This window comes from Callionymus lyra, chromosome 5, assembly GCF_982586985.1.
Source record: "Callionymus lyra chromosome 5, fCalLyr1.hap1.1, whole genome shotgun sequence".
Classification (NCBI taxonomy): Eukaryota; Metazoa; Chordata; class Actinopteri; order Syngnathiformes; family Callionymidae; genus Callionymus; species Callionymus lyra.
In genome coordinates this window covers 5,528,764-5,548,082 of record NC_141822.1, presented here as the reverse complement: position 1 = coordinate 5,548,082, position 19,319 = coordinate 5,528,764, and the positions used below count along the sequence as shown (strand labels likewise).

Genomic DNA, 19,319 nt, shown 5'->3' with positions numbered 1-19,319 from the left:
CAAACTAACGTTTATACCACGATTCGACTCAATCCTCTCACACCCATTAAATGAGAGAACAACAACAAGACTTGGGCGTATAATTACAGTATTATTCTCAAGTACTCTGCGTATACACAACCTGTCATTTGTTCGACATCATCATTATAAACGACAAAGTAACAAAGTCTCGAGTTTTCTTTTGCAAAAACAAACCGACTCCAGTGTGAGTCTAAGATTCACTCCAGTGACTCGTGATTCTTTCTGCATGTTGCTTATTGATCTTGGATGTAGGTCATCCTCTGACCCTCGTGTGTGTGTGTGTGTGTGTGTGTGTGTATGTGTGTGTGTGTGTGTGTGTGTGTGTATATATTTAGGTCCTCCTGGGGTGTTTGATGTGTCCCAGAAGCTTCTTAGTCCAGATGCTTCATGCATGTTTTGAATCTGTCTGATCAGCAGAATTGAGGAACATGTGTGTCTGCTTTTGTGGTGTTTCCACGGTGATAGTTAGAGGTGTTGTGATAGTGTAGTAACAAGTATATATAAGTGTAGTATTGTTGAGTACTTGACTCTGGTGTTGTGATAGTGTAGTAACAAGTATATATAAGTGTAGTATTGTTGAGTACTTGACTCTGGTGTTGTGATAGTGTAGTAACAAGTATATATAAGTGTAGTATTGTTGAGTACTTGACTCTGGTGTTGTGATAGTGTAGTAACAAGTATATATGTGTAGTATTGTTGAGTACTTGACTCTGGTGTTGTGATAGTGTAGTAACAAGTATATATGTGTAGTATTGTTGAGTACTTGACTCTGGTGTTGTGATAGTGTAGTAACAAGTCTATATGTGTAGTATTGTCCAGTACTTGACTATGGTGTTGTGATAGTGTAGTAACAAGTATATATGTGTAGTATTGTTGAGTACTTGACTCTGGTGTTGTGATCGTGTAGTAACAAGTATATATGTGTAGTATTGTCCAGTACTTGACTCTGGTGTTGTGATAGTGTAGTAACAAGTATATATGTGTAGTATTGTTGAGTACTTGACTCTGGTGTTGTGATAGTGTAGTAACAAGTCTATATGTGTAGTATTGTCCAGTACTTGACTATGGTGTTGTGATAGTGTAGTAACAAGTATATATGTGTAGTATTGTTGAGTACTTGACTCTGGTGTTGTGATCGTGTAGTAACAAGTATATATGTGTAGTATTGTCCAGTACTTGACTCTGGTGTTGTGATAGTGTAGTAACAAGTATATATGTAGTATTGTTGAGTACTTGACTCTGGTTTTGTGATATTGTAGTAACAAGTATATTTGTAGTATTGTTCAGTACTTGACTCTGGTTTTGTGATATTGTAGTAACAAGTATATTTGTAGTATTGTTGAGTACTTGACTCTGGTGTTGTGAGAGTGTAGTAACAAGGATATATGTGTAGTATTGTCCAGTACTTGACTCTGGTGTTGTGATAGTGTAGTAACAAGTATATATGTGTATTATTGTTGAGTACTTGACTCTGGTGTTGTGATAGTGTAGTAACAAGTCTATATGTGTAGTATTGTCCAGTACTTGACTATGGTGTTGTGATAGTGTAGTAACAAGTATATATGTGTAGTATTGTTGAGTACTTGACTCTGGTGTTGTGATAGTGTAGTAACAAGTATATATGTGTAGTATTGTCCAGTACTTGACTCTGGTGTTGTGATAGTGTAGTAACAAGTATATATGTAGTATTGTTGAGTACTTGACTCTGGTTTTGTGATATTGTAGTAACAAGTATATTTGTAGTATTGTTGAGTACTTGACTCTGGTGTTGTGAGAGTGTAGTAACAAGGATATATGTGTAGTATTGTCCAGTACTTGACTCTGGTGTTGTGATAGTGTAGTAACAAGTATATATGTGTAGTATTGTTGAGTACTTGACTCTGGTGTTGTGATAGTGTAGTAACAAGTATATATGTGTAGTATTGTCCAGTACTTGACTCTGGTGTTGTGATAGTGTAGTAACAAGTATATATGTGTAGTATTGTTGAGTACTTGACTCTGGTGTTGTGATAGTGTAGTAACAAGTATATATGTGTAGTATTGTCCAGTACTTGACTCTGGTGTTGTGATAGTGTAGTAACAAGTATATATGTGTAGTATTGTCCAGTACTTGACTCTGGTGTTGTGATATTGTAGTAACAAGTATATTTGTAGTATTGTCCAGTACTTGACTCTGGTGTTGTGATATTGTAGTAACAAGTATATATGTGTAGTATTATTGAGTACTTGACTCTGGTGTTGTGAAAAGTCAATCCAAAAAATATTTTAGTCAAAAAAATAGTTTCATTCAACTAATAAAACCTATTTTTAATCAAGAAAATATATAAATATTGCAATTAACAATTTCTTTTAAAAACATTTGGTTGTAGTAATCTTTATTGTGTTTTAAACATTTATGTTCATTACTAAATCGAAAAATAGTTTAAAAAAAAATCTTTTTTTTCTTATTTTCCCAATCTTTTTTAAAAGGCTATAAATATCCGGATATTGAAGTCCATCCATGTGTGGTCATACTAGTAGAAGTTTAATAAAGCCCGGAGTTATCGTCGAGGGGCTGATGTCATGCGAGGGGTCCGCGCTCGCGAACACACCAGGGCTCTAGAGGATACATCTGGAGCAGGAAACCCGACACCGCGTCGCTGCGGCACTAATACGTTTCTCTAAGTGAACGAGAACATGCGTGAAGAAGCGACAGAGACGGATGGAGGCGAAGAAAAGTGATGGATGGTTTTTCTGGAGGATGGAAGAGAGAAAGTGAATGGAGCGGAAAATGAGTGGGAATAAAAGGATGAGGGAGGAAAGAGGGCGAGGAGGCGGCGTTTAATGAAATTGTCGGTGTAAACACGAGAAGAAGCGTCTGTAAGTAACTAGCTTCTTGTTTCTCCAGGGGCCCGAGGGGCCGAAGTGCGCTCGTAAATTACACTGTGACGACTCCAGTGCTTTGTGTTGTCGAGAGCAGGTCCAACACCAGTGTCTCGTGATTAAAGTAGAAACAAAAAGAGCTGATGAGTGCGTCTGGCTTTCAATCCGTGATGTCATCGTAAACATCAGTCATCGGCACTCGCCAGTCGTTCTTTATTCTTCGGTAATTACTTAAGACGACAAGATTTTTACTGTTATTTTCCCCATGTCAAACTCATTGACTGAGATTAAACACATTTATATTTGAAAAAGCTATAAAAAAATAAATGAATACAAATTATAAACTGTAACGTTTGAAAATTAATTGATACAGATTAAAATAATACTTGTAAATTACTCATATACATTAACGAGAAATTTTTAACATTATCTAATAATGTTGTCACAACACAATCTGGATTTTATAATCCATGTGTTTGTGTCGTTTACACTATTGTAACAGTTTATTTAGTGTCCAAACAAGAAGGATGTGTCTCGCCTGCAGTTCATACTAAACTCTGCAGCCAGAATTCTGAGCCGCTCTAGTAGAAGAACTCACATTTCTCCTTCAAACTCTTCACTGGCTGCTCTAGTAGAAGAACTCACATTTCTCCTTCAAACTCTTCACTGGCTGCTCTAGTAGAAGAACTCACATTTCTCCTTCAAACTCTTCACTGGCTGCTCTAGTAGAAGAACTCACATTTCTCCTTCAAACTCTTCACTGGCTGCCAGTTTCTTTCAGGATCATTTTAAAATTCTGGTTCTTACTTTCAGATCTATTCATGGTCAGACCTTCCATCAGTAGATTCTGATCCAGACTTACACCCCAGCTCGGGCTCTGAGGTCTGTGGATCAGAATCTACTGATGGTTCCTGAACTTCCGGACCAGAGGAGAGAAATCCTTCCAGACTGTTGCTCCTAAGCTTTGGAACCATCTTTTTGTTTGATGGATCCAATGACCCCTTCAAGTCAAGCCTTTTCGACTCTAGCAGTCACCGCGTCCTCCGCTAAAAAATTGATATCCCGCGAGATCCCGGTGATGACTGAGGACGAGAGGATACAGTGAGTCCAGCAGCTTTTAAAGCCGATGTTTGGACATATTTTGGTTTGAAATGAAACAAAATCAGTTACGACTTCGTCAAGAGTCATGTGGTCTGTAAATACTACAACACCAGAGTCAAGTACTGGACAATAGTACACATATATACTTGTTACTACAGTATCACTATATATTGTTGTACGTGTGATCATAGTATCGTATGTCACTAATACACGCTCCTAGTTTTCAGTAAAATGGTTCATACAGTTGAATGTATTCATTTTAATTTACATTATTGTGTTTCTATATGTGTGGAAGGTTTTGTTTTTGTTTGTTGTTTATTGTGCTACAAATAATTGATAGTTTATCTGTGTATAATTCACTGTATGATCTAGATTAACAAGTGCTACACAAATTATGACCTTTTTTTCACATGTAGCCATTAACAGATTAAACACAAATCACAACACAAGATAAATCTTGTCACTGAATTAAAATAGTTCATATCAACGAAAACCAATAAGATGTCGAGGTTAAAAAGACAAGCTGAAGATGAAGTCGTAGCTAATGTGGAAAAAAAACGTCTAAAAAAGAAGAAAAGAAGGATCTGGAATGATTTATTTTTCACTGTGAGAACGTCTCAAGGTTCTGTTGCCAGGAGAGTTAAACGCCGACACATGGTGCGAAGAAGAAGAAGAAGAAGACACACCCAAACTGGATTCTTCGTCCTGGCAGAGTCCAACACCAGCTCCTCGTAAAACTATTTGACTTGTGGCACCAAATAAAGAGTCATGTGAAGCAGGTTCAAGAGCCGCTGCAGGTGTTTGTCACGGATCACCTGAAACACTCGTGTGTCGCTTCAAATGGTTTGTGTTTATTCACGGGTTTGCGTTTCACACGAGGTGAGGTTCAGGTGTGTTTTTACTGCACATGAACCGAGCTCTGGGTCACTTTTATCAGCAGCAGGTGCAGGATCCTGTTGTGTCGGGCGGGTCCGAGCGTGACAGCTCCTGGATCTGTTGGATGCAGGGTTGGTTTGTGGTCTTGGTGCTGGTCTGTGGGGTCAGTGTTGGTCAGAGTGTTATTGTGTCTGAGTGTGGCTGACGAGTGCCAGGATCTATTGAGGAGGATAGGATGGAACCTCCATTGAAAACAGACATGAGGCTGTTTGCTTTTTTTTGAAATCCAAAATCCAAGGAAAAAGGTTTTTCAGAGACTACTACTGCAATATATATACACTATATGTATATATATATATATATGTGTATATATGTGTGTTGTTGTGATGTGTGACTCTATTGTATCATCAGTGTGTGTTTGTACAAAACTCTCTTTTCATTGAAATATTGACATTTGAAAATGATCTTAAGCACTGAAAAATACTTCGTTTTTCTGGAGGTTAAATCTCTTTGACCATAACCACACCCACTCTCCTGTGATTGGCCGAGCATGGGGATTTGTCACCGCACGCCATCCATCCCGGGGAGTCACCACCTCCAAGGGTTAAGGTTAGGTCCCAGGGACTCGTTGTATAAACAAAGCGGGGCGTGATTACAGCTGCAGCTGAAAACAAATGTCTTGGTGGTGGTATCCCTTGTGTTATCTCAGGGTCAAGGTGGCTGGAGGAGAAGTAAAGCCATTGTTACATCATAATGGACTCTCGTAACCTCTCGTTCGTACAGATTTCAGAGCAACTTTATAAAGTAATAAAGTGTAAAACATGGTCAAGATGAGAAGTTACTGCGTCTTGAAGAACATTCACTACATGAAACCAGAGTTGGAGTTTTTCATTAGTTGTTCTTTAAATAAATAGACGGAGAGGAAACTTACTTTTGAAAATAAATATCATATTCAGTTTATGAATGAATCTGATCATTAAACAGGTTTTTGTAACATTTTAAATGTGAAAATCTTCATAAATTTGTCACCTACTAGAATAATAAATGGTTCTGTTCATCTCGTACTACAGTACAACAGTACAACAGTACAACAGTACAACAGTACAACAGTACAACTGTACAAACACTCGATGACAACATTCTTTCCAGAATCTCCTCGAACCTCAAAGACAAAAACCTGTTTGTGTTCGTCCTCCTGACTTGAAAAAACTTGTGAAAAGTCACTCATTTTGAATCAAGTAAAGTGCAGGGCGGCGATTCTAAAAAGAGCACAATGACAACTACTATATACACACAGACACACACACACACACACACACACACACACACACACACACACACACACACACACACACACACACACACACGCACACACACACACACAGACGCTGCCAATGGTCGGAGGACGTTCCTGTTCGTTTGGCAGTGAACTGTGTTTGAGCTCATCCTGTGATTAATGGGAAAGAAGTTTGATTGGCCTGAAGCCATGTGAGCTAAAATTAACTGTGTGTGTGTGTGTGTGTGCGTGTGTGTGTGTGTGTGTGTGTGTGTGTGTGTGTGTGTGTGTGTGTGTGTGTGTGTGTGTGTGTGTGTACCTGTGACATCGAGGAAAAGTGTATAATCAGGTTAATAGCAACAGGAAATGGAGCTGCTATGAGTGTCGTTACAGAGGAAACATGGGAGAAGGAGAGGAATAATGTTTCTGCCTCTGCAGGATCTCCTTCTCTTCTCCTCTATTCTCCTCTTCTCCTCTATTGCCTCCTCTCCTCTTCTCCTCTCCTCTTCTCCTCTTTGCTCTCCTCTATTATCTCCTCATCTCTTCTCCTCTATTCTCTCCTCTTTTATTCTCCTCTTTTCTCTCCTCTTCTCTTCTCCTCTTCTCCTCTATTGTCTCCTCATCTATTCCCCTCTTTTCTCTCCTTTTCTCCTCCCTCCTCTCCTCTCCTCTCCTCCCCTCCCCTCCCCTCCCCTCTCCTCTCCTCTCCTCTCCTCTCCTCTCCTCTCCTCTCCTCTCCTCTCCTCTCCTCTCCTCTCCTCTCCTCTCCTCTCCTCTCCTCTCCTCTCCTCTCCTCTCCTCTCCTCTCCTCTCCTCCTCTCCTCCCCTTTTCTTCAGTCAGGTGTTTACAAGAAGAACTTTATTACTTTATTACAAACATCCATGAATGAAAACCTGCAGGATTTACTTCCTGAACGATCCTGAACTGAATCATCTGTTCTTCAGGTTCTTCAGGTCATTTGTGTGAGACGTGTTTTTACCGAGAGATTGACTGAGAAGACTTTGAATGACTTGTTTCATAAATATTGATTCAGAAAACATGGGTAAATATAACCGGAAAACACATTTGTAATTAACCTTTTTTAAATAAAACTAGTTGGAGCTCCATGCAGTAATACTACAGAGCTACATGGAGTTATACTATGGAGCTTCATGGACTAATACTACAGAGCTTCATGGAGTTATACTATGGAGCTTCATGGAGTAATACTATGGAGCTTCATGGAGTAATACTATGGAGCTTCATGGAGTAATACTATGGAGCTTCATGGAGTAATACTACAGAGCATCAATGAGTTATATTATGGAGCTTCATGGAGTTATACTATGGAGCTTCATGGAGTAATACTATAGAGCTTCATGGAGTAATATTATAGAGCTTCATGGAGTAATACTACAGAGCTTCATGGAGATATACTATGGAGCTTCTTGGAGTAATACTATAGAGCTTCATGGAGTAATACTACAGAGCTTCATGGAGATATACTATGGAGCTTCATGGAGAAATACTACCGAGTTTCATGGAGTAATACTATGGAGCTTCATGGAGTAATACTATGTAGCTTCATGGAGTAATACTGTGGAGCTTAATGGGATAATACTATGGAGCTTCATGGAGTAATACTACAGAGCTTCATGGAGTTATACTATGGAGTTTCATGGAGTAATACTACAGAGATTCAATGAGTTATATTATGGAGCTTCATGGAGTAATACTACCAAGTTTCAAGGAGTAATACTACAGAGCTTCATGGAGAAATACTATGGAGCTTCATGGAGTTATACTATGGAGCTTCATGGAGAAATACAATGGAGCTTCATGGAGTAATACTATCAAGCTTTTTGGATTAATACTACAGAGCCTGCTGCAGCTTTCTGTGTTTCATTATATGAAAGTACACATTTATAAAAAAAAAAATGTACAATGTTTTTGAAAGTTAAACTCTTGAACTCCTCAGCAAGCGGCAGCTAATGGCAGGTTCATGGGAAGTTAAACTGGTGAACATTTCTGTTCTGGACTGACTCCAGAAAAATGTTGTTTTTATAACACTGGCAACACAAGTTTCTGATTCATTGCTGTATATATTTGTACTCTCAATATTATATATCGTCGTATTCTCTCTTACAATACTGCACCGAAGGACGACACGTACGTTGTTTGATTTATATTTCAAGAATCACCAAGAACTGGGTCAATGAGGAAATGAATGGAAGAAAATCATTTCTGGAATTTACCAGATGGAATCGCTCGACCACAGAAGAAAAACGCCACAAGAAACGGACAATAAATACTTTTACACGACAAATGGAGAATAAATGTTGAACTCTGTCTGACTCTGTTCAATAACTTTTGTAGGAAACAACAATTATTTCCATTTTTCTCTATTTATTGTTCTTTAATTAAGAAAACTAATAAAAATAAGGTTCATTAAACAATGGACATTTTATTGGGTTTCGTGGTCTGACTTTAAAGTACATCCTCGTCTGGACAAATCTCTCTCTTCATGTACTTGTGATGTACAAGTCTAGTAGAAGTTTTATAGCCATGATCTAACAAATCCTCAGAGACTGGGTTCTGCTGGACTCCCTCTCAAGTGAATACATTTGTGGGGTTGAATTCTGAGGGCAGGGACGACATGAAGGGCGCGATTGTTCCGAGGACACAATAGGACATGGTAGCATTAATACAGGGTCTCTGTGATGGACCCGGCTCGCTGGAGGACCAGCGTAGATCCAGAGAAGAAGCCTTTGTTCCTCGGGTCAGACGTCTCTCTCCGACCAGAACGCTTCACGTCAGCGTCCCAAATTCCATCAGTGATCTGCAAAACCAGTGTGTGTGTGAAAGTGTGTATCATGGGTTCCCAAAGTTCATCGTGAAGTTTTTCTAGAAACGTACCTCATTTACCAAATATGTAAAATGTTTACCTTTGGTCAAAGTATTTGACGTTATTCTTTATATCGCCGAAGATAAACATGTATTTTTAAAGCTTGAAAGGATCAGATGCACGAAGAACATTTGAACAATTTAAAACAATTTTAGCTTTAATGTGATCAGAAAGATTTTCTCCTGATTCTCTTGTTTCCTTTTTTTCATCTATACTCATGTATTTCTTTTTTGTGAAACTGCCCAGAAAGAATATTTATTAAGGTTACTAGCTACGAAGTATTGTGGGGCCTCCCGGAGTAATAATTAGAAGCCTTGCAGAGTAATACATTGAAGCCTCACGGAATAATACTTCAGAGTCTTGTGGAGTAATACTATGACGCCTCAGAGAGTAATATTATGAGGCCTTGCGGAGTAATACTTTGGAGCCTCACGGAGTAATACTTTGGAGACTTGTGGAGTAATACTATGTGGCCTTGTGGAGTAACAGTACAGAGCCTCATGCAGTCATACTACAAGGCCCCGTGGGAGTAATACTTCAGAGCCTCGTGGAGTTATACTTCGAAGCCTCGCGGATTAATACTTCGGAGCCTCGCTGAGTAATACTATGAGGCTTGTGGAGTAAAACTACAGAGCCTCATAAAGTAATACTATAAAATAATGTTTTGGTTGTATTTTTCACCACAAAAAATATTGTTTAATCACTAATACACTTGTTTTTTCTCATTTTTTTAAATAATATTTTTGTATTTTTTGTGATTTTGTTTGTTTTCGCTGTAATGCTTGCTTGACTTTACTGTGAATTCAATAAAAGAAAAATCTTGTTCTAGTAAAATTAAAAATGTATTTTGCTTCGTCCCTGGAATCTAAAGTCAACATCTTTTTTTAATGGTTCCGTCTCTCCTTCTTCTGCTGACAGTGCTGCTGGCGTCTGTGTTCTCCTTCAACGTGGACCAGAAGAATTCTCTGTCCTTCGACGGTCCTCTGGAGGACATGTTTGGATACACGGTGCAGCAGTTTGAGAACAGTGAGGGCAAATGGTGAGTCATATTTTTTTTTAATATTCATCACCTTCAGTGGTTCTGTACACGTCAGCAGAAACACAGAACAAACTTTGGATCACCTTGTTGCTTCAAAGCACTTGAATACAATAATGAGGAGACTTTAGAATTCATAAAACAAACATTACTGTTCAAATGGAAAGTACAAAAGAAATAATGTAATTATCATCAAAGAGAGATTTTATACAATCTCCTACTGACATAAAAAAAACTTCTACTTATCAATTTATATTTCAGTATCTATAGAGAATGTAACTTACTTCACAATAAATGGTGCCCTGTAGTTCAAATCCTAATCGAGTAATACTACGGAGCCTCACCGAGTAATACTATAAAGCCTCACGGTACAGCTTGGTAGTATTACTTCCCAAGGTTACTAGCTACTAAGCATTGCGGAGCCTCCCGGAGTAATAATTAGATGCCTCGCAGCCTCAGAGAGTAATACTTTGAAGCCTTGCAGAGTAGTACTACAGAGCTTAATGGAGTAATACTATGAAGCCTGGCGAAGTAATACTATAGAGCCTTGGGGACCAATACATCAGGTCTCACAGAGTACTACTTCAAAACCGCACAGTAATATTTCAGAGACTCTCTGAGTAATACTACGAAGCCTTGCGGAGTAATACCACGGAGCCTCATGAAGTAATACAACATAGCCTCGCTGAGTAATACAACAAAGTCTTGCGGAGTAATACTACGGAGCCTCATGGAGTAATACAACATAGCCTCGCTGAGTGATACAACAAAGTCTTGCGGAGTAATACTACGGAGCCTCATGGAGTAATACAACATAGCCTCGCTGAGTGATACAACAAAGTCTTGCGGAGTAATACTACGGAGCCTCATGGAGTAATACAACATAGCCTCGCTGAGTGATACAACAAAGTCTTGCAGAGTAATACTTTGGAGCTTCACAGTGTAGCTCTGTAGCTTACAGAGGTCATAATTACATGACATAATCGTAATTGGTTTTAATTTAGGAAGTATAACCAGAATAAATACATTTTAGCATTTGAAATATTGTTGATAGCAGTCGGTTGGAACTGTAGCACATTCTGCACCTAAGATTGAAACACGTATCAAAGTGTTTTTCATGGATCAAATGATAACAAACAGGTGAACATGTAACAGTCTTGATGAAGGTTAAAATTTAAGGTCAAACTGGCTAAAAGAGTACTGAAAATTGACCCAACGATTTAAAGTTATAATCCAAGCAAAAAGTACTGTTTAAATAGAGTGTCTTTGTCTTTAGACCAGTGACGACAGACTCGGTGTCGTTGGTTGTTCTTGAAGGTTCTATAAACTGAATACGAAGTAAACACGATGCCTGACATTTCAGCAACAGGCTCTTTATTATCCACAGACCGTGTGAGCTACTGCTGCGGCGGCGAAGCTGGTTTTACAGCTGGCACTGTAAAGCTGAGGCTTCTGACCGGAGTATACACAGTATTACGACCTCCATGTACCGCCGTGGTCGCTCGTCTTCTTCTCCACCTTGTTAAACGCCGACCGTTAATGCAGTCGCAAGCATTTACTTTTATTGCCTTTAACTTCTGTAAACTTGGCGCGGATCAGCAACCTCGTGAGCCAATCAGACGCCTGGGAAGTCGTTTCCACGCCGATAATCTCTGTACTGGACCTCACGCCGCCTCGGAATCACAGGGTCGTAGATAAGAACCACGAGTCCTTAAACCAGAGCCGAGCGAGGATAAGTTTTTGAAACGGTCACACCATGGGTTTGATGAAGAGATGGAGAGAAGGTAGCACGGAGGTCAGATCTTGTGGATATGAAGTCCTCACGTCGTGACGCAACAGGTTCACGGTGGTAAGTGATCGGACGCAGATGTTCTCCTCCCGACTCCCACTGTTGCTCGTCACATGGCGGCGGCGCTGAAAGGTAGAACTGCTCCAGGAATAATGTAACATGTGGCAAAGATCACTGAGAGGCTCCGGTGCTGAAATGAATCCTGAAAAAATGTACACATTCAGGGTCAGCGTGGTGAGAAAGAGCGCCACCATTAGGAGGATATATCAAGAGAACTTCATTCATCTTCTCGTCGTGTTGTAGATGTTGGATTGAAAAACACAGATTAGTTCATATGTCTTTTATTCAGAAAGAATCTTATTGAGGTACAGAGTAATACTATGGAGCCTTGGGGAGTTATATTATCAAGCCTCGCGGAGTAATACTATGAAGCCTGGTGGAGTAATACTAGGCAGCCTCACGGAGTAATACTATGAAGCCTCGCGGAGTAATACTTCAGAGCCTCATTGATTAATAGAACAGAACCCCATGGAGTAATACTATGAAGCCTGGTGGGGTAATACCACAGAGCCTGCGGGGTAATACTATAAAGCCTTGTGGAGCAATAGTACTGAGCCTAGTGAAGTAATACTATAAAGCCTCACGGAGTAATACTTCAGAGCCTCACAAAGTAATAGTACAGTGCCTTATGGAGTAATACTATGAAGCCTCGTGGTGTAATAATATGAAGCCTCGCGAAGTTATAGTACAGAGCCAAGCGGAGTAATACTATGAAGCCTCGCAGATTAATACTTCAGAGCCTCACAGAGTGATAGTACAGAGCCTCATGGAATTAATACTATGAAGCCTCACGGAGTAATACTTCAGAGCCTCACAGAGTAATAGTACAATCTCATGGATTAATACTATGAAGCCTCGCGGAGTAATACTTCAGGGCCTCACAGAGTAATAGTACAGAGCCTCATGGATTAATACTATGAAGCCTCGCGGAGTAATACCTCAGAGCCTCAAAGAGTAATAGTACAGAGCCTCATGGATTAATACTATGAAGCTTCGTGGAGTAATACTTCAGAGCCTCACAGTGTAATAGTACAGAGCCTCATGGATTAATACTATGAAGCCTCGCGGAATAATACTTCAGAGCCTCACAGAGTGATAGTACAGAGCCTCATGGAATTAATACTATGAAGCCTCACGGAGTAATACTTCAGAGCCTCACAGAGTAATAGTACAATCTCATGGATTAATACAATGAAGCCTCGCGGAGTAATACTTCAGGGCCTCACAGAGTAATAGTACAGAGCCTCATGGATTAATACTATGAAGCCTCGCGGAGTAATACCTCAGAGCCTCAAAGAGTAATAGTACAGAGCCTCATGGATTAATACTATGAAGCTTCGTGGAGTAATACTTCAGAGCCTCACAGTGTAATAGTACAGAGCCTCATGGAATTAATACTATGAAGCCTCACAGAGTAATACTTCAGAGCCTCACAGAGTAATAGTACAGTCTCATGGATTAATACTATGAAGCCTCGCGGAGTAATACTTCAGGGCCTCACAGAGTAATAGTACAGAGCCTCATGGATTAATACTATGAAGCCTCGCGGAGTAATGCCTCAGAGCCTCAAAGAGTAATAGTACAGAGCCTCATGGATTAATACTATGAAGCTTCGTGGAGTAATACTTCAGAGCCTCAGCCTCACAGTGTAATAGTACAGTGCCTCATGGATTAATACTATGAAGCCTCACGGAGTAATACTTCAGAGCCTCACAGAGTAATAGCACAGAGCCTCATGGATTAATACTATGAAGCCTCGCGGAGTAATACTTCAGAGCTTCACAGATTAATTGTACAGAGTCTCATGGATTAATACTATGAAGCCTCGCGGAGTAATACTTTCAGAGCCTCACAGAGTAATAGTACAGAGCCTCATGGATTAATACTATGAAGCCTCGCAGAGTAATACTTCAGAGCCTCACGGAGTAATAGTACAGAGCCTTAAGCTGCAGAGGAAGTAATGTTTGCCGTAACGGCTGGAAGTTTAATTGCAACACAAAAATAAAAAAACACTGAATATATTCGTGTTCATTGTAAATTAAAGTTACAATGAAAAATTAAAAATGGAATTACTTGATTTTATACGACCTTATTAATTATAGAAACCATGAAATAACTAAATTAATTTTAAAAGATCGTTTATAAAATCGTTGTTAAAAAAACAACAACCTTCACCTTCTCAACTGTCTTTAAAGGATTATTTAAACTCACGTTGAATTGTTTATTGATTGAAACCACTCACCACCAAGAGTTACAGTTACTGTAACCAAGCCGATCAATAGCAGCATTACTGGGCGAGCATGTGTGTGTTTATCACACCGACTGATGTGTGTGTGTGTGTTGTTCACTTCAGACGTCAAGGGCCCATTAGAGTCCAGGAATGTTAATAACCTGCAGTGTTTAGACCGGAGCAGATGACACGACCCTCTCAGCATCAGATGCACCGAGAGATGGACTCTAGAAAACACGTGGACATCAATGTGAGACACATGAGGACATCAGGAGGTAGAACCTGCTGCACATGTGATCCACGTCGACCTGTGTGACCTTGACCACCTTATAGATCGTTTGACCTTTTTATTTACAATAGAAAACACAGCTTAACTTGAACATGTTTAAATGTTATTCAAATTGTATTTACAATAGATTGCATTAACTTCTGAGATCTACTTTTTAGAGTTTCACTTTGCTTGTGTAGCAACTCTGATTTCCTCCCGCAGTCCAGATGTATTGCTTTAATGAGTACTGTTGGTGTGTATTGTCAAGAATCCTGTGATACAAATTTTCGTCGATTTTATTGTTCCTTTAACTGATGAGGATCTAATGACTGCTCCCATCTAGTGGCCGGAAGTTAAACTGCAACACAAAAGTGAACAAACACCATGAATAGTTGCAAGTACAGTTTAAGTTAGTTTAAAGATAGTTCAATTTTAATGTACTTCTTGAAACCATATAAGAACAAGGATTAAATTAGCAATAATCTGATGATACGATATGTATCATGATACATGGAAAATGATACAATATATTGCAATAGATTGCTTTACTGTAGGAACAAAGATATATATTTGTAGAATTGTCTTCACAAGTTCATAGAATAGAAATAGAAATAGAAAAGCTTTATTCATCCCCAGAGGGGAAACACACTTTCATAACTTCCTTTTTAAAAAAAAAAAAAATTATGTCTAAACATCTACTTTAAATACTGCTGGAGTCACTGTATCCTCTCGTCCTCAGTCATCACACAGGATTTTATTGTTCCCTTAGCTGCGGAGGATGTTGCTGCTGCCATCTAGAGGTCTGAAGTTCAATTGCAACACAAAAATGAACGAACGCCATGAATATTAGCAAGTCAATTTTAAATAATAGTTACATTTTATAAAAATGATTGAAACCATACAAGAACTTGGATTAAAATAGCAAGAAACTGGCGATATGATACGTATAATGATACATGGACAACTATACAATATATTGCTGTACTGTAGGAACAAAGATATATTTGTACAATTCTCTTCACAAAGTTGTAACTTCATTTAAAAAAAAAAAATGTCTGAACATCAGCTTTAAAAGCTGCTGGAGCCACTGCATCCTCTTGTCCTCAGTCATCACGGAGGATTTTATTGTTCCTTTAGCTGCGGAGGACGTAATAACTGCTGCCATCTAAAGGCCAGAAGTTCAATTGCAACACACAAATGAACAAATGCTGTTAATAGTTGCATGTAAATTGTAAATAAAAAAAATAAAAAAATGAAATTATTTTACTTTATTGAAATATAAACCATAATCTAATTATGATAAAAAATAAAATATAAATTGACGACTGATGCTTTTAAAACAAAGATTATATCATGGATTATATCCTATTCAATACATCCAGTGTTGTTTGTTGTGTACTGGAGTGACTATAGTGTGTATCAGCATTTTTCTGAAACACTCTTAAGCTAATTAAACAAACCAAAGAGTAATAACTGTAAACCAACGTCGTAAAAGTCAGACAACAAACCATAATAACCATAATTCCACCTATTATTCTGCAGCGTAATTACACAATAATAGCTTTAATTCAACACTAACCAACTTGTTTCTGTCACAGGGTTCTGATCGGGTCGCCGCTCTCGGGTCAACCGGCCCGACGGACCGGAGACGTCTACAAGTGCCCGGTCGGTCGGGAGGGCAACAAGTGTGTGAAGCTGGAGCTGCCGAGTAAGAAACATTTGTGTTGTGTTTCAGAGATTGTTGGACGAGTTTTCGTGCCGTAAAAGTCTCGGTGCGTCGCTGATGCTTATCTGTTGTGTGAGTTTCTCAAGACAAACAAACACGTTTGATGATTCCTAAATTGCATCGTAATTGATGCGAAAACAAACTTCTTCTTGTACCAGACGTCTATACGAAGTTGGTTGTTTATTGACTGTCTCGTGATCGTTGAGAGGAATGCTGGGAATTTTTTGTGATTCACTTAAAGATAAGATCTTAAAGTTAAGTTCTGCTATCATTCATGTCATTATGACGTGAGAGCTGTTTTTTTAAGTCGATAATCCAAGAACGTAACTTCAAGTTTAGACGGTTTTAAATAAACAGCATTAAGTAAATAAATACTTTTGAATTTCTCTGCTCGACAACAACACAAATATCAATATAATTAACAATTAAAATCTGAAAGAAAAGAAAGTCGAACGTGTGAAAAACACAAGAAGAACAAGAAGACGTGGAATCAATGTGTTTAATTTGCCAAATATTAGGGTTAGCTACGTGTATGCTAGCAGCTATTAGCATTGCTAGTGACTGACGTGACAATAAAACAACATAAAGAAACACAATGACAAATATAAACTTCCAAGTTAAAATCAATATTTAAAAATTAAAAAACATTTATACTTAAAAAGAATTGATAGAAACCCCCCAAAAAAATTAAACTATTTTTAAAATCTGAGCTCAGGACGAAGACAAACAAAAGTTTGATGATTCCAAGGATTCAAAGGAATGCTGGGAATTTTTACGATTCACTAATTATGACATGAGATCAGGATTTTTAAGTTGATAATCATAGAACGTTAACTTCAAGTTTAAACGTTTAAATTCATATTTCGTGGTAACTTTTGCGAGGACGTATTAAAAAAAGGTGGTCACGACGCCGCCTGGACCGCCTGGTCCTGTAAGGGTGATAAACTATTTTTGCGACGTCGTTAAATCTCGTCGGGGAAATTGAATCCACATGACAAATATTGAACGTAAACTCCGGGCTGTTGGTTCTTGTGGTCAATTAGGAGAAGTTTGAGTCGCAGTTTCTGCACAAAACATTTTCTTTTTGCCTCAAGATTATCATGAAAACTGCATGTTTTCTTCACAACAACAACATAATCTGATTTATATATAACAAACAGTTATTACCTAGTTTTTATCATGGTTATTTTCAAAGATTATTTTATCTAATCTGATAGTATATGTTGGTGTCGCTGCTCAATGTCACTCAAACACAATACATGTTAGATAAACGGTAAATTCAATTTTACACATCATAGAAGTGATTATTTGATTTATAAGAGTAATATTTTATTTTATTTTATTGCATGGCTCTGCTAGATAAAAATTGATTTATTAATTTGCCTTCTTTTCTTTAACCTCGTAATACAAAATTCAATAAAGGAAAGTATAAATTAGATTTATTTCTGTAACTGGTGCTAGAATCAGTTTCCTACACTGGAATTCATTCCTTCATTCATTTTCTATCGCTTTATCTCTTATGGGGGTCGAGGGAAGACTGGAGTCTATCCCAGTATCATAGGGTGAGAGGCAGGGGACACCCTGGACAGGACGCCAGTCTGTCGCAGGACACTCAGAGACAGACAACCATTCACACACACACACTCATACCTACGGACAATTTTCCCCAAGTTCTCAATCAACCTCTATATGTTTTTGGACTGTGGGAGGAAACCGGAGTGCCTAGAGTAAACCCACACATTGTTATTAAACACAACTTGAAGGATTTATCATATTCATTAATACAATCGTCGTCAGACCCACTAAATTATGGGAACTACTACATTTTTATACCAGAAGTGGAATGAAACTGTAAATATACTCTGTAACCCTGTAAGTCAGGGGCCACATTATACACAGAATATTGTGAGGGGCCGTCAAAAGCTAAAGAGCCGAAATATTATGTAAAAACATTTTTAAAAATATAGATAAAAGAGATGAATGAAGTCTTAAATATGCCTTTTAAAATATGTTTAAAGAAAACTCTATTTTCATTGAAATATAAACATTAGAAAATGATCTTAAGCTCCGCCCACTGAAAACACTGTTTTTCTGGAGATTAAATCTTGTTGACCATTATATATTATAAATATAATAAAACAAATATATATTTATATTATTTTTATTCTGTTAGTTGTCTAGTTAAATAAATAAATATATATTTAAAAATATATAAATGAATAAATATATTTTATTTTCTTCTGTTAGTTGTGTAGTTAAATAAATAAATATATATAAAAAATATATAAATAAATATATATATAGATTTTATTACTATCTTCTCATTGATATTTGTATTATTGATAAGTGTTGTCGAGCAGACATTTTTTTTTATTTTAATTTGTTTATTTATATTTCACTCGCTTTGAAATCAACCTCTTCTGACACATGAGAAAGTTCTGAACTCGTCTTGACTTCCATTATCTCCAGTCAAGTGACTTCAGACTGAGACTCACATGTTGCTCCTGATAAGAACTAACTTCAACACTCTCTCTCTTCAGTGAATCATTTGAATTTTCGTTTTTTCAATGAGTTAAAACTCACAAAAGTAACAACAAATTCCTTAAATAAATTAAAAATAAGAGAAATAAACACCGTGTTGTTGAGTTTAAATAATAAATGATCGTATTAAAGAACATTTTTAGAGACAAATTAAAGATAATTTGTTCAGGAATCCTTCGGAAAACATCACGAGAGTTCCAGGGTTGGATTGATTTTGATTTATTTATATATTCTAAATGTATGTATTTATTTAACTCAACCACTAACAGAAGAAAATAAAATGTACATTTTTAACTACACAACTAGTGAAAGAAAAAAACTCCACTTCACCCAAAAATATTTCAAACTCGAGAAAATGTTCTCACAGTTCACGGCGTGTCTGACAGATTGACAGGATTATCTTCACCAAGAAAATGAATTGAAACCATTGAGCTGCTTCTTCAAATACTCAGTGTGTTCATGTATCTGGAGCAGGTTTTAACTCGTGTCACAAATATAATCTGGAAGTGAAGGAGTCGGAGATGATGGAGAATATTTTTTTAAATGGTTTTTAATCCAGTTCACAGTCACACGGTCAGGAAGAGATGAAGTCAAACAAGCTCGAGCCGTAACTTCTGGCAGAAAACACAAATCTCATCAGAATCCTAC

At 37.9% G+C, this 19,319-nt stretch overlaps 1 protein-coding gene across 1 annotated transcript in view; it reads left to right on the top strand.

The window, feature by feature from the left end:
* Positions 1-19,319, top strand: part of itga1 (integrin, alpha 1) — an 80,159-nt gene that overhangs the window by 17,616 nt on the left and 43,224 nt on the right. Inside the window, exons 2-3 of the mRNA XM_087790592.1 lie at positions 9,940-10,060; positions 16,003-16,112. Coding sequence (XP_087646718.1) covers positions 9,940-10,060; positions 16,003-16,112 — 231 coding nt within the window. The remainder of the gene's footprint in view (positions 1-9,939; positions 10,061-16,002; positions 16,113-19,319) is intronic.